Source organism: Mugil cephalus, chromosome 7 (assembly GCF_022458985.1).
Source record: "Mugil cephalus isolate CIBA_MC_2020 chromosome 7, CIBA_Mcephalus_1.1, whole genome shotgun sequence".
Lineage (NCBI taxonomy): Eukaryota > Metazoa > Chordata > Actinopteri > Mugiliformes > Mugilidae > Mugil > Mugil cephalus.
Window position 1 is genome coordinate 11048152 of NC_061776.1, and position 15241 is coordinate 11063392.

At 41.3% G+C, this 15241-nt stretch overlaps 1 protein-coding gene across 1 annotated transcript in view; it reads left to right on the forward strand.

The window, feature by feature from the left end:
* The first annotated feature begins 4353 nt into the window (after positions 1–4353).
* The window catches only part of insra (insulin receptor a), a 50048-nt gene continuing 39160 nt past the window's right edge, over positions 4354–15241 (forward strand). Inside the window, exon 1 of the mRNA XM_047589494.1 lies at positions 4354–5934. Within this exon, the coding sequence (XP_047445450.1) occupies positions 5829–5934 (106 nt within the window). The 5' untranslated portion in view covers positions 4354–5828. The remainder of the gene's footprint in view (positions 5935–15241) is intronic.

Consider the following 15241-nt stretch of genomic DNA (forward strand, 5'->3'; position numbering starts at 1 on the left):
ACTAATGGTACCTAACAAAGAAAGTAAATGAATATGAAGTGTTGTTACTGGTTGACGGGTTGAATGCGTTTTACTTTTTGTTGCAGCCATTGGCTTCCACTGATTTTTAGGATAGTTTCAAATTCCATTTAAAAGATAGTTGACACCGGTTTGAGGACCGTCTGTTTTACTTCATTACTGTTGCGTAGTGATGGAGACTTGTTGTTCACAACTGAATCAAAGCAAACTCTATTTTTACACAGGACAGAAAGAGAGATGGCATCTGAGAGTAGGAAAATGTAATTAAAAACCTGTTTACTGCTTGTTTTTTACTGGAGCAACGCCATATCTTTACTTTATACTCCTACTCCATCAGGTTTATTATGAAAATCTCGGACTGACAAAAATAGTTCTCTGATCAACAACAACAGAACCATGTAATTTCATATTAATTCCCCTACCTACTATATGTGTTCTATATTAAACGCGACCTAGTGCTATTTATAAATACACATTATTATTATCATTTTGAATTCAGTATTAAGCTATCCTTATCCCTTCACTAAAATATGATGGAGAAATTTAAACTTAAACTTAAAATATATATATAAAAATGTCTAATCAACCAAACATTTTGCGACCCTACCTGCAGTACCACTGCGGACTCACTAGGGGTCGTGAACCCCCTGTTAAAGAGACCTATGATATAACACATATACTATATAGATATACATTTTTATATTTACATTCACCTTTTATACGCAGTTTTTCAATGTTTAATTAAGGAAAAAGATCTAAAAATTTCTTTCACCAGTTTTCTGCAACGTGCGTTCAACATAATGCACAACCCTTATTAATGTCTTTTAATAATGTCTTCCCCATCGACCCTCGCTCCATGTATATACCACGCTAACAGGCACTGAGGACCTGCAGCCATGTTATGCCTGGCATGCTGCTCCAAGTCACTGGCCTGAACCCAGAGGTCAGGATTAGGTGGATGTCAGGACCGTTAAGGGTCAAAAAAACAACCTTTTTCCAGTCCCCGAGAAAACCGGCCGTCGTCTGCTTTCAGATCACGTGCTTATGAGTCATTTGTTTTTCTGTTCATCTCAGCCTCAATAACACGTCAATAGTTCTCAGCCATAACGACGCTAATCGGGTCAAAATGGCAAAGCAAGGGTGGGTGCTCTGCCGTGGTTACGCTGGTTAAAGCTGGAGACAAAATGTACTGGAGACGTCTCGATGTGAATTTTGCCCATGAGCCAGGTTTAGGAGCTTTTTAAGGCAGAACAAACAGAGAGCATCTTGAGAATGGGAAGCGCGACGTGGCTTTAATCAGACACTCACTATAGGTCCTAATCTCATTAAGGCATCGCCCTCACAGACTGTGCTCTCAGTATAGGATTAAGCTTAAGATATAGAATTCACAGCGGTGCAATTCAGCCCCGCTTCATTTGTAATGCAGCGCGCTTCTGCAGTGCACGATGGTCCGACGAGCCCAATCGCTCTTGTACAATTTGCAGCTGAGGGCAGAGAATCACCTCTTGACCTCCTTCTACCAGTTGAGACGTGTTGCTGTGCACGTGCGACTCCGAGTTTTCCTCTCATTAGCGTCCGTGACAAATAACTCCTGCTCCACAAATTTTCATCAGCCGCCGCTGAATCAGTACCTGAATCAGCAACCGCCTGCTTCCTAGACAGATCTCGTTATATTTCAAAATAAAGCCAGTCGCTCGGGGAGGCAGCTGCCTCTGAGATCCTGTATATTCCAGTAAGCTCTATTTTAGTTCAACTAACAACAGGACATGATTATCTTGCCCCGAACACGCCGCCGCTTTGATGTAAACAGGTAGTGAATTAGCAGCGCTGATGGAGATGGCATTGTGGCCCGAACGCAGCGTACGCAGACGTGCCGGGAAGAGCAGCCTCGGATATTTTCGGCCCCTGGGACGCGGGGTTGTTGTGAGCGCAGTGTGAAATGTGTAATCTTGGTGTTTTTCCATCAGTCTGTCTGAGTGTGAGAACGAAGCAGGATCAAAAGGAGGATGAAGTTCTGTTTTTTTTTTTTTTTTTCGTAAAAAAAAAACAATGGCTGGATTGCGCACAGATCTTCCTTCCTTGTGCTTTTTCCCGACAGATTTCCCGAAATAGCCGAGAATCTTCTTCAATGTCAGACAAACGCACAGGAACCGTCAAGATACCGTCAGGGTGAAAATTAAGGCTTGATTTTTTTTTTTTTTTCAGACTGGGTGTTTCCCCCATAGCATCCTGAACTAAATTGGAGGGAAGAAAACAGCAGCGGTTAATTAATGGTCAAAAGCTACTGATTTAACAAAGTACATGCAGAGAGGGGCGCACTACAATTGTTTGAGGCCCAGTGAAATAAAAAAAGAAAAAGAAAGGAGCCCCGGATGGCTAGCCTTTGACACAATTCGCTAGTTTGAACTGCCTACGTGCAGGAAGTGTGGTTTGGACACTCGAACACAGAACTAGGATGTACGTCTTGTTCTGGGGTCCCCCAACACCTAGGGAGTTATATATATATATAATTATATTATGTTACCACAAACTTTTGCTCAACTCTAAAGGTATAAAAATGAAACCATCATACGTCAAATCCAGAATCACATGCTCATTTCACAGCTCAAACCAGGCCTGTCAATCAATTTCACACTTTGCACACTTGTTGTTTTGTTACTGTTGCAACATAATTCGTAGGAGCTTCGAAGCTCAGTAATGGCCGTGCAGATTACTGACGGTGACAACACCTCCATTGACTAAAAGTTTGTCACAAGTTCTTTGGTTTCTGTGCGTACCGAATGCAGTGCTGACTGATTTAAATAGCTTGCAGGGACAGCAGTTAAAGGCATATTTCTAGGTATTTCATGTTTGATGTTCAATTCGTCCACGTGTGCAGCCTCTGACTGGAAATAAATGCAGTCTGATTTGTTGTCAGATACAACCATTGAAACTGTGTTATCTAATGTGTTGGGTGCCTGCTATATAATAAAATAGCTGAACAGGCCACTTAGAGCAGGTCCTCTGTGTATTGTGATACAGTGACTCTATGACAACTGAGAAAGCACCAGGAACACGGCCAAATGAGACTGAAAAAGAAAAAAGAAAAAAAGAAAATCTAGTGAGTGGACTTTGAGAGTTAAAAGTGTATTGTCAAACTACTGAACTTTCACACTCTGAACTAATTGTGTCTGTGCTATGTCCCGGTCATGTGTCTTTTGTTGATCAGTGTTTGTGCTGGAGGAAGGGGGGAGAGGCCAGGGAGCCTCTGGCCAATCACAGGAGTCGCCCACGAACAATTAAATCTTTATTAATAAACACACAACAGACTGGTTCGGCGAATAAAGCATTACAGGAATCGGAGTCTTGGCGGAAGACAAATGTTTCTTTTCTTGGAAAATTTAATAATTAACAATGTTAATAAGATAAGGACAATTGTATTTTGGGGCAGCAAGTTAGTTTGTGGATTATTTCAAGTAACAGTCTAAAACACAAATAAAGAAAGAAAAATTTGTATTGGAAGTTGTAATGTTTTTATGTTTCCAATATATAATATATAACAATGTTGCAAGAAGTTTTGATTGTGCATATTAGCATGTAATATAAGTTAAACCAGATAAATTAATAGCAAAACAAACAACGACAATGTAATTGTGATAAAGGAATAAATGAGAGAACAAAAAATTATTTATAGAGAAGATTTACAAGGTTAGAGGTAATAATGATCAGGAAATTTATACATCTAAGATTTGCAACGCTATTTATTGTGATTGCAGAGAAAGGTTTTGGATGAGGATTACACCCATTGTTAAAAAAAAAAGTTTCTGGAGTGAAAACATTTTCCTCAGAATTATTACTTTTTTTGTAAAATTCATAATTCTGTCTTTTTTCCCCGCAAAATTAAAAAAAAAAAGATTAAAGCAAAAGGTGTTTTACTTTGTTCAGTAGTGTGACAGTTTTTTCTGAGAACATTGAGAAAAGGTTACAATTTTCTCAAAGATTTACCAAATAAATCAGACTTATGATCTAATTTAAACTTTTCTTTAGAGTTTTGACACTAAACTGAGGATGTTGACTTCAGTCTGAATTCCGGCCTCTGCGTTTACCGCTCGTGTTTTAATTCATCAAAAGTCAAAATGAGAGAAATCACACTTTACTCAGAAGTCAGATTTCTGACTCTTTTTGTCTCCAAAAAATTGGAAAACGAATCTGAATCCTGAATAAAGTTACAATTTTAAAGTCTGTAAAACAATCATTTTGTCAATAATTCTCTTTGTTAGTGTTTGCTATTTCCAGTGACATTTCCAATGACAATAATGTGAGGAATGCAACATTGATACAGCATATACAAAAAATATATATAAGCCAAATTGGGCGAGAAAATCACCACTTGTGGATTTTTTTTATGAAGAAATAAAGTTAAGTGAAGGCTTTCTACACAGTCTACGAGTGCCAATTAGCTAACAGTACAGTCATTTTATCTCGCACGACACTGAACCCATTTAATGATGGATGCCTGTGGGTATTTATGCTGAAGATTACAGGAGGAACTGTGGTATTTTCGACCACCTGACAGTGGGATCAGTCCGTTGTGTAATCCTACAAGCTCCAGTCCGTATTTCCCCTCAAGCCCATCTGGCTCGCTGGCAGGGTTTGTTTACTGGCGGAGAGGCTGGGGAGAAGAAGGGGAACCTACGGGACCTGGGAGACTGTACAATCTACCTCTGTCTGTCTGTGGAAGAAGAGAAAGAGAAATTAACTACAAACTCCGTCTCACCTCTCGTTTTTCTCCTCCAGATTCTCACTCAGCTGCGGCGCCGGGCATCTCCTCTGCAGAGCATGAACGCAACTTGGAGCATATATTGCTTTCTTTCTTTTTTTTCCTTTTTTTAATTCTCAAAGAGAAAAAAAAAAGAAAAAGAAAAAGACACGGAGCGAGGAGTCTTTGCGGAGCTTTTTTAGAGAGTGGAGGTCTCACTGAAATCTCTGCACCGACTGGAGAAGAGTTTAGGGAGCGAACGAGCTGCAGGATAATAAAAAAAAAAGAAAGAAAAACAGCATCGAGCTATTATACAAGTTAAACAACCAAACTGTCCCGTTTCGGTGCTCTCTGTGGGACTTGTGTGGATTTTTTTTTTTTTTTTTTTTTTTTTTGCGAAACACGGTAACGTTACGCCACGCATGCCACAACCACGGAGTCAACAAAATCCCTCTAAATTAAGTCAAAGGTCGCTTGTTCCGATATTTCCATGCATGCACGATTTCTCCTTTTTTAACAAGAAGGTACGTTGCGGAGGGGGACGCGTGTGCGTGGCATTTCTTAAAGTTAAAATCAAGTGACTGGGCTTCTGAAATTTGCGCAAACTTCACTTGTGGCCTGGACTCGAGTGGAGGAACCAAGGCTAGGCTAGGCTAGGCTACGCTAGGCTAGGCTAGTTAGCTAGCTCAGCTCAGCTGCTGTTTGTTAGCACCGACGCGAGCTTCTGCTCGGACGGCGAAACTGTTTTTGCTCTCGCCTACCAACACGGACAAGTTCAACCGGGCAAAATTAACAAGCCGAAGAGTTTAAAGTCTGAACGGGAGCACTCATGCGTCGTGCTGTTTGTTAATAGCGTGTTTTCATGAGGTGGCGTTAGCTTGTGTTTGACTGAACACGCTGGACTTGTCCCTCCGCCCATCTTCCGGGATGTCTTTTATTTATTTTTGTTTCCCAGTCGGGCCACACCGCCAAACAAAACCAGTTTCCTGAAGGTGTCCCCCCTCCCATTCTCTTATTTTGAACAGTTATCGTCGCCAAGGAATATTCTGAGTTTGCCCCGGAGTTGTGTTGGATGGTGTCTTATCCCGGTTCAGTCATGAGGCTCCGGACTTTGTTTTTGTTTTTTGTTTTGGCCGCTATCTGCCTTGTGATGAGCTGTCATCGAGCGAGCGGAGAAAGTAAGTAGCCATCATCTTCAGCCTTTCAGATCACTTAATTAATTTATATCAAGCATTTTCCGTTGCCTTTTAATTGTCTAAAAATTAAGGATCTCGTGCACAATTTGCTTATGTGCACTGAAGAAAACAACTCATGCAATAAACTGGGGGAAGAAATAATTTACAGACACAGCTTTATTATTATTATAATTTTTTTTTTTTTTTTTTTTAAAGTTAAACCAGTATTGCACGATTTCGTTTATTTTAATTAGAGGATTAAAACTGAAGTGTAAATGCATGTGACCATTGTTTATTTCTGCATAATTAAATACAAATTCATCAAAGAAGTGATTGCTTCTGAACAGACATGTACAGATATCGGTGTTCAGGACCAAAATAATTGTAAAAATAAATTAATATAGGAAACTACATGCAAATTTTAAAACTAAATATATGTTTTGCATTTAATTTAAATGCACATGCTGGGAAATGCTGCAAACACACTGGTGATTAGTGCAGATACCTGCTGCTTTGTTTTGTTAGACAGGGATTGAGAAAGGCACTCGGGCAGAAACAGTCATGTTGTAGACAGTCACCGCATTGAAGGGACAAAGGTTAACACTTATCGGCCGTGTGAGTTTGCAGGAACTGTAAACAAAATGTTTTGTCCCCAATTAAGTAAGTCTGAGAATTTAGTGGGTTTAATGGGTTGTTATTCTAGATGGAAAGCCTCAGCTTGTTGCTGTGGTCAGTTCAGGAATGTAACAATAAGCCCTCTTTACAGCTCCTGACAATCCCTTCATATTCACCAGCCTGGGTGATAAGCATGAAAAGACGCCTTTGCAGTCGCCTGGAGACATTTTGACATTACTCAAACATCGCACTGTCTCCGTACTCGCACTGTTTTAGACTTTTGTAATCTGTACTTTAAACTAATATTTGTTGTGAGGAAATTTCTCGCGAACCCGTGCGACTACTTTCTGCTTGCAGCTCGCTGTGCAGTAAGCATTTTAATGGTGACAACAACGGAGATAGTGAAGGTGACACTACACAGATCACTCTTTGGCCCCTTTACCAGGAAATGTAATTATTTCTCAGCAGATGGTTCACTAGGGTGGTTATCGGTGATTTATTGGAGAATAGATGAAGAATTTCCAAACTTTTTCGCCTATAAAATGCTGGAATTGTTGTTTCTCTGCTGTCAGAATAACTTGATGAAATAGTGCTTGGCTTCGTCAAGATGGAGGAAACGTTGGCTTGTGTTCAGTCCATCTGTCATTACTTTTGTTTTGAGTTTTATAGTGTGTGATAACTCCCAAAGTACTGATTAAAATAGCTGCCAGACTTCTAAAACCAATCTGATATCAAATAAGACTTTAAGTCCTTCCTTTTATAAATATTTGGCAGTCTGATCCACATGTGCTGTATACAGAAGAGTAACATTTTGCTACAGTTCACATGAATGCTTTGAGATCGTCTCCTGTACTTAAAACTCTTAATAGTTTTGATTTGTCCCACAGTTCTTTGACACAAGCAAACTGCATTTTATGTGATTCAAAGACGGTTGAACAGAAGCTCCTCCCATGTTTATCATGAGACATTTGTTTTACTGATCGTACGTACAGCAGGCAGTATGTCCATGCTGCTGCTGCTGCTGCTGCTGCTGTACGTGGTGTTAGTTTGACTTAAGAGGCACTCCTGAGGAAAAGGAAAGCGCAGGCACTCTCACCTGTCATCAGATTTTAGTGAGGGGCGAATGGAGAGATGTCATCAAACCAGTTTGAGCGAGAATTTTAGGGCATAAATCAGAAGCCAGTTGTGTAATTGCGTTGCCGCCCCCCCCTTTCGCTCCTCTCAGACTTGAGAGAACCGCAGAAGGGAAAAGTGGAATCTGGGCTTCACACTGGCCGATTTCATAAGCTGGACTCGCTAGTGTTGAAAGCTTCGCTTTTGTTTACAGTGTTATTTAGGTTGCATTTAGCGTGCGTGTTTTTTTAGCCTCACGGGTTTATGATCGTTTTATTATTAGCATGTTGTGTTGTCTTTCTTGTCTTGCACACTCGGCTACAATACCTACAGAGATACAGGCACAAGCAGCTCCCGGCCTGGTCTCAGGTGGCCGAGTCTGCTTGTTGTACCTCCGTGATAACACATCAGTTTCAGAGCGTCAGACGAAAGGGGGTCGTCGTGAAGCCACCGGCACCCTGTTGCTGAAAGCCACTCTGATCAGAACAAGTCTGCAATCGGGGGCAGCGATCCAGCGACCCCCGGGCGCTCTTGATTTACGCCTCCCGACAAGGAGGGCAATCGTAAAGCGATGAACACTACACACAAACTGCCACTGCGATCTCAAGTACCAAACCGTGCGTTTGACGTGTGCACAATACAATGATTTTTGCACTTGTCACGTTCAACAATAGCCGAGTAATCCAGGTTGACAGGCTCATGTTTGTGTTCTGCTTGAAAACTGAGTAATCTGACACACCTGCACTCTCGCATTTTGTCCACACATTGGTTTGACGAGGGAATCTTGGCGTGTTATAGCCTTAACCGTGTCACAATGTCCCTGTTAACAGGAAATGGTGCTAATTATTGTGCTGTCACACTTCAGGGGTAATTATTACCTCCTTGTCGATGTTGTCCTAGTGGACTGTGACACACGACGCCGTCGGTCGGCTGCTTTTCATTGTCGCGTCATCTGTGGCTCTCATTTTCTGCCGTGTCCTGCGCTATTGGTTTTGGTCCAGTGCCTGTCGCATAGATAGATAGATAGATAGATATTCATCTCTGTGAAATTCACAACTTGTTGAATGTGTGGTGGAGTGACTCGCTGAGAGAGATTACTCCGATTGGCTGTTCAGCTTGGAGAAGATGTCCACAATAAGTAACAACCATGACTTTTCTCGTTATACATCGTCAGCTCATCTAAACATTCAAATAAACAAATATTTTCAATGTGATCATCTAGAAAGAATAAACTGTGCAACAACTGATCAGCAGGATTCAGAAGAGGCCGGCTCTCTACGGTGGTTTGTCGCTAGCTAATCGTGGCTTTTCCGGTTGGCTCATCTTTCACGCGAGTGTAGAACATAGAAGCTGCCTGCACGTTGACTGTAGTCTGTGTGGAGTGTTGAAGTCCACATTTCTGGTCCACACGAGGTGACGTCAGAGTTGGCCTCTGTTGCCGGTATTTCTTGGCCACTTGAAGTTTTTTTTAAAAAGACTCTTGTGTGTCCTGATAACGAAGGCCACTCGAGTGGTAAACTAGAGCAGGGCACTCGTCATTTTAGTCTCAAATTACTGAGGGTTTTCTAAGTAACGGACGTTCTAAATTTAAACAAAAAGTAGACAAAAAATGATAGGGTTGTGATTTTTATTTATACATGAAATGATTTTTGTTTTTATATTTTTTTTGTTAACCGGCAGACAGAGTAATATATAAGTGAGTGCCGCTGGTGGGCAACCGGATCACAAAATGATCTTTGGTCCAGAGCCACAGTATACACATTGCACAATCCCAAGAGAGAGCTTTGTGGTCACTCTCTTTCACTGAGTTACTCTCTATTTAAAGAGCTGGACCTGAGTTACTTTGGTTTAAACTGTTCTTTTTTTCGTTTTGTTTTGCTGTATTCGTAACGCGCTGTGTTCCCATGTCACCTCCGCCAAACAGCCAGCGCATATGATAATGGACTCCGCTCCTGCACCTGCTCAAAAAACACGTACAGTCAGGTCCAAACGGTCAAGAGTGGCCTAGACTCTTGTCCCAGAGTCTTATGGTGCGTTGTGTTTGTACTCGGAAGTCGGAATTTTCAACGAACGCCCCCCGAAGTAGCATTTCCTACTCATGAAGCTGTAGAATCCTCACTACGCCAAGATGGCCGCCTCCATGTGTAAACTGTAATTAATAGCTCCTGTAATATTTCGCTTATTATCACTTCTAAATCGGGTGTACAGGCAGTATTACATACATAAAATGCTATTACTGTGTAATTTAAGTTTTTCATGTGATATATGGGAACTACAATAGTCTGGTAAAACCAAAACAGAGCCAAACACCATATTGTCAAACTGTGGTTAATAGTTTTTTTTCCCCTACAATTACAACTTTTGAATTTATTTATATATATTTATAAATTTCTGCCTCGTGTTAGGGTCTGGTAGATTTCATCATATTTAACATTATAACAATCACATTAGTTAATATCAAGAATGTTTTAACTTTAATTTCCCTTTGCACTCAAAATATGTAAATATTCAACACACCAAGTTTCCACCAAGTTATATTTTGGACAAGGCAGATGTTTTCATGGATGCAGGCATCTTGTTTTTTGCGACTTCTGTAACTGGAATGGTTGCGTCATTCCCAGCCCCTACCGCCGACCTCCGATGTAAATGTCACGTGGCATTAGTAAAGTCGCAGTCTGACCCCCCGGTGATGGTAAAAAAGATGACAAACTTATTCATTAACTGGATCTTAGTCAGCCAGAGTGAAGCGTTTGCAAGCTTGACTCTTTAAATATGGCCTTAAGCGAGTGTGCCATGATTAAAAACAGCACTACGTTTTTATTTTAAAGATTATTTCAGCAGTTCTCAACAGAGATTGAAGTCAGAGTGAAGTTGTTCCCAGCGTAATTTAAAAGTGATGATATCAGCCAGTGAATCTTTAGTCAGTTTTGAGCAGGGCTTTGGAAAACAACTCAACAGCGAAACCTTGAAAAGGGAAGTGTTGCAATCACTCGAGTGTTTGTGCTCTTGCATGCTTATTGAGGCCTCGTTTCTCTCCAAGAACCAGTGATAATGCACACCATCAGCGTAACAACCTGTAGCCCCCTCCCTCAGCGACTTCTTTGTCGAGATCTGAAGCCGTCTGTGCATGTTGATGCTTGTAGCTGTAGTGAAAGGATTGTCACTGCGCACGGATTGTGGAGCTCAAGTCGATTCCCTTCGGTACGGAAATGTACAGTATTTATGTTCTGCATTAGTGCATCAGTAAATTGTAGGACAGTACATGTTGAGTTAAGTTTAGGTCCGTCTTGTGACCCAGACATGATTTACATGGGGCCCGTCACAAATGTCTGTGTCAGGATTTATTACGAGCACAGTGACATGTCGTAAGTGGCATGGCAGCTACTGTTGGTTGTAATTATTCGCTGCATGTCAGCATTGTTGCACAGATTTGTGACATGGAAGTTGTGTAAGCGGGGTCACAGAAGTCAGCTGTAAGGTCTTGTGGTTAGATTTGTTTCTCTCAAATGTGATCAGGCTCTATAGATTTCCTTTGCGCGTGGCTGCGGTCTGATTAGTACGTGCATCAGGGCCTCCTGCAAACATCTGTTATAGGGTCTTCATGCAGTAATGTGCAGTAGTGATAAGTCAAGCTGATCAACAGAACATTTATCTGTGTTATAGTAATAAAAATGGTTAATTGGGGATTTTTCTGTGGAGAAAAAAAAGCCAACATTTGATGGTTAAAGATTGAGACATTGGGCAATATTGGGCGTCTTTTGGTTTTGTTGGTCAAAGACTGTGAGGTCTATAAAGATATGCTCTTCTTTTTCTTCAGGGTTTATGGGTGAAAAATCAGCTGATTAATCATTTATTAGAAATAATCATTATTGCTTGGGACAAGATTTTAATTCATTATGAAGTTCGAAGCCAGGTCGACATATAAAAACCTTTGCGAGGTGAAGGGATGGAGCCCGATCTCCTCAACTTTACTGCTCTTTATTAGAAAAGAAGTCTCCGTCTATCGTCACGGTGAAACTGGTGGTAGGAATTAAAGTGTTTCCTTAAATGTGACAGAGACTCTTCACATGTATCATTCAACTGCATCAGTCGCTCCCTCTGGTTGCCACCTCCTTTGTCTTACCAAAGGTTTTTCCGGGCTACAATCTCTACAACTCACTGAATCGCATTAATTTTTCATGGCGTCTTGTTGCCACGTTCTTCGCTCTTTTGTATTTAAAGGATACAGCTTCACAACTTCCCAGAAAACTTCTGTCTTCAGATGTTTTAAGTTGACAGTAAATAGATAGATGTTCGCTTTGCAACAATTTAGGTTTCAGGTCCAGGTCTCTGAAATCAAGTGTTTCTAATTTCTTTTCCTAACTTTGACTAAAACAGACAAATTAGCAACATAATTGCTGCTGATCAGATGTTTCCAATGATGTGCACTGTAGTGACAACAGCTTAAAGAATTGAGGAATATTTGATCTTAAAAGGTTGATTATTATAAAAAAAAAAAATTAAAGGAAATAAAGACCAACAAACTTATCCTGCTGATGAATATCGTGAATCGACTTATTGATTTTGTAGTGAAGTTGGGATTTATTGTTGATGTTAATGAAATGGAAAACCGTCGCGCTCCTCCGTTTTAATTGAGCCTAAAAGTTCATGTGTCTCAGAGGTGCGGGCGGTGATGGACGTGCGACGGCCGCGGTCGATAGAAATCTGTCCACTAATTACTCTAATTGATGATTTTAAGCAGCGTGGCTGTGTTTTCTCTCTCGTCTGTCTCGGAGCAGGAGATGAACGGAGAGCTGGGGCTGTAGTAACCATAGTAACCTTTGTGATGTCTCCCAGGTTCTTGTTTTTTTTGTTTAATTTAAATTTCTCAATAATACGTGAAGCACTTAAATCCAGAAGGGCTCCAGTCTTGTCATCACGTACTGGGGATTAAGCGCTTCTCTCTAAAACAACAAAAACTTTCTTCTTTTTTTCCTTCTTCTTCTTCTTCTTCTTCTTCTTTTTCCCGACTTGTGCCAAAGTTTTGTTTCCGAGCTCGGAAACACGTGGAAAGGGGACGACTCGCGCTTCCTGCTCTGCCGTCGCTCTAAAATTCCTCACTTACACACCAGGGCTGCTATGTTCCAGTTTCCAGCGTGAGCCACTATCGGTGCGGCTGGAGTGTATTAGATTCTCTATTGGGAATGTGGTGCTAAAAATACTGGCCTGGCTGAAAGTGTACACTGATAGGAGCCTGGACTCGCCGCCCTGTGATGATTCTCCACGGGGTCACTTAGTACGCCGCTGTTTGACTTTACCGAGGCTGCAGAGCCTGCGTCCCCCTCCATATTGTCCTCCTCAGCTGTACGTGTTGACGGCTCGGCTGTGTGTGGGGCCTTATGTGGGACGTGGAAGGGCTCTTTGTAGTTGTAAACATGTTCCTTCGTGGATTTGCCAGCAGACTCCTGTGGCAGTAACTGTCACTTTGATAGGAAATGTTTAATTTGGAGGTGGATGTGTTGAAATGAAAGGATTGCGGGCCCGCCATGCGCGCTTGCATCTCGTCCGCGCCTCCGAGACCACAATGAGAGAGCGCGTGTGTCATTTCAAAAGAGAAATGTGCCTTTTAACAAGCTGCAGTCGAACAGCCGCGTTGAAACACTCGGTCTGCATTTCAAACGAGGCCTTAATAAAGTTGTAGGAATCGACTCCTAGAGCGCGGCTGCAGGTTGAGCGTGACCGTTATGCAACACAACGTGTAAAACAAGCTGCTGCTATAAAGAGGTGCGCTCCTAACGGTTGTACCCCTTCACCGCGGGGGTGGGCCGGTTGGCCTGATGTGGCCGCCTCCATGGTGGGTCCGCACGTAAACAAATACAGTCCTCTCACCAGCAGCCCCCTCGCCTCCACCCTACCCCCCCCACATGTCTCCAGCTGTGCCCGTGGCTTGTGAACCATAAAATCAAGACTGGAATGTCCCACTCTGCACCTGCAAACTTTTTTTTTTTTTTTATGTTACCGTCATCACTTGTGTTAAATCACACAGAACATATGCTTTAATGTTTGGCTAATTTCCAGAAGAGAAAGCGAAGGGAAACCCTTAAAGCTGTCAGCTTTCTTTATACGCGATCCCCCTGAAGTTAGTGTTAGGTTTAAAGAGGCAACACACGATAATCTGAAGCTACGGCTCCTATGGACGTTCGTCTAGACTGGAGCATTGTAGATCATTGTACGGCCGGACGATATGGACCAAAAATCAGATCTCCATATTTTTTAAATTGAAAGGCAATATACGATATACATTTTAGGATTTTTTTTTCCAGATACTTCTTAGTCAAAGCCACAAATGTGGGCAGACCTGTACATTCATATGAACAATTGCTATAAAAATACATTTCTGTAGGGATGCACAATAACTTCTTTTGAAACCGATGCCCGATAACATACCTGTATATAAGAAAGACCAATGAACAAACATAAAAATAAAGTTAGAATCAAACATTTCTTTGCTAGTTCTGTGCTATTTCTCCATCCCTGTTGTATTTTCTTTAAACGTTTATTGCACTCAGCCAGCGAACCGTCTTCCTCGGAAACTTTAAGAAACTCCCACACTACTACTGCCGCCATCTTGTATATTTACAAACTTATGCGTGTTGTGATGCATTCCCATGGTGATGGAAATTCCCCCTTTTTTCCGGTTTGCGAGTCGTTTCCCCGACCTCTTTACGTTCATGTTTCTGTGATTTATGTGTAACATCCAGGGCACTGAGTAAAATCCTAGCTACTACCAAAATTATGATGGAGTTGATGAGTTGTTTTCCGACATGAGGGAGTAACATGTTTTTTTCAGTCAGAAGGTTGTTTTTCCGGTTATAGTGACGCCACTTGAACGCAGCATTCACTGCAGGCTGTGCAGGTCTCATGTAGCAGAGGGAGCGCCTGATTAAAATGATGCCGCAGTGCTGACAAAAATATATATTATATGTTTTTGGGCCGATAAGTCATGATATCAGACTTATCGGAATGATGTCATCATTTCCTGATATCGGGCCGATAATTATCGTGCACCCGTACATTTCTGACACGTATTAAATAAAAATGCCGCTTGAATAGAATCAAAATAAACCATATGGATTGAAAACAATGTATTTTTATCCCATGTCTAGTATGAAAATATACTGGTCACTGCTCATTTACCAAAACATTAGGTACACCAGTGAAAACAAGTCTTTGTTTTTGTTGAGACCGTTTAATTCAACTATGTGGTCATTTTGTTTTTGTCTCACACTGTATTGGATTTAAAATGTGGTGGTTAAAATGACACAATACAATCAATAATGCTGTGGGAGAGCTTCCCAATACTGGGCGGGTGGTCATAATATTATGCCTTGAATTTCATTCAAGAAAAAAAAAGTTTTGCTGCGTTGACCGTTACAAGCTGCTGTTATGCGTCACTTTAAATGTGATGTCAGTGGGTTTTGAAGTTAACGCCGCTTGAAAAGATATTTGTGTCCATTAGAAAATGTGATGGATTTGTTGGACGATGGGTAATTGACAGATTGATGACAAATATTGTCTTGCGCCATTGTCGCGGAGAACAGAA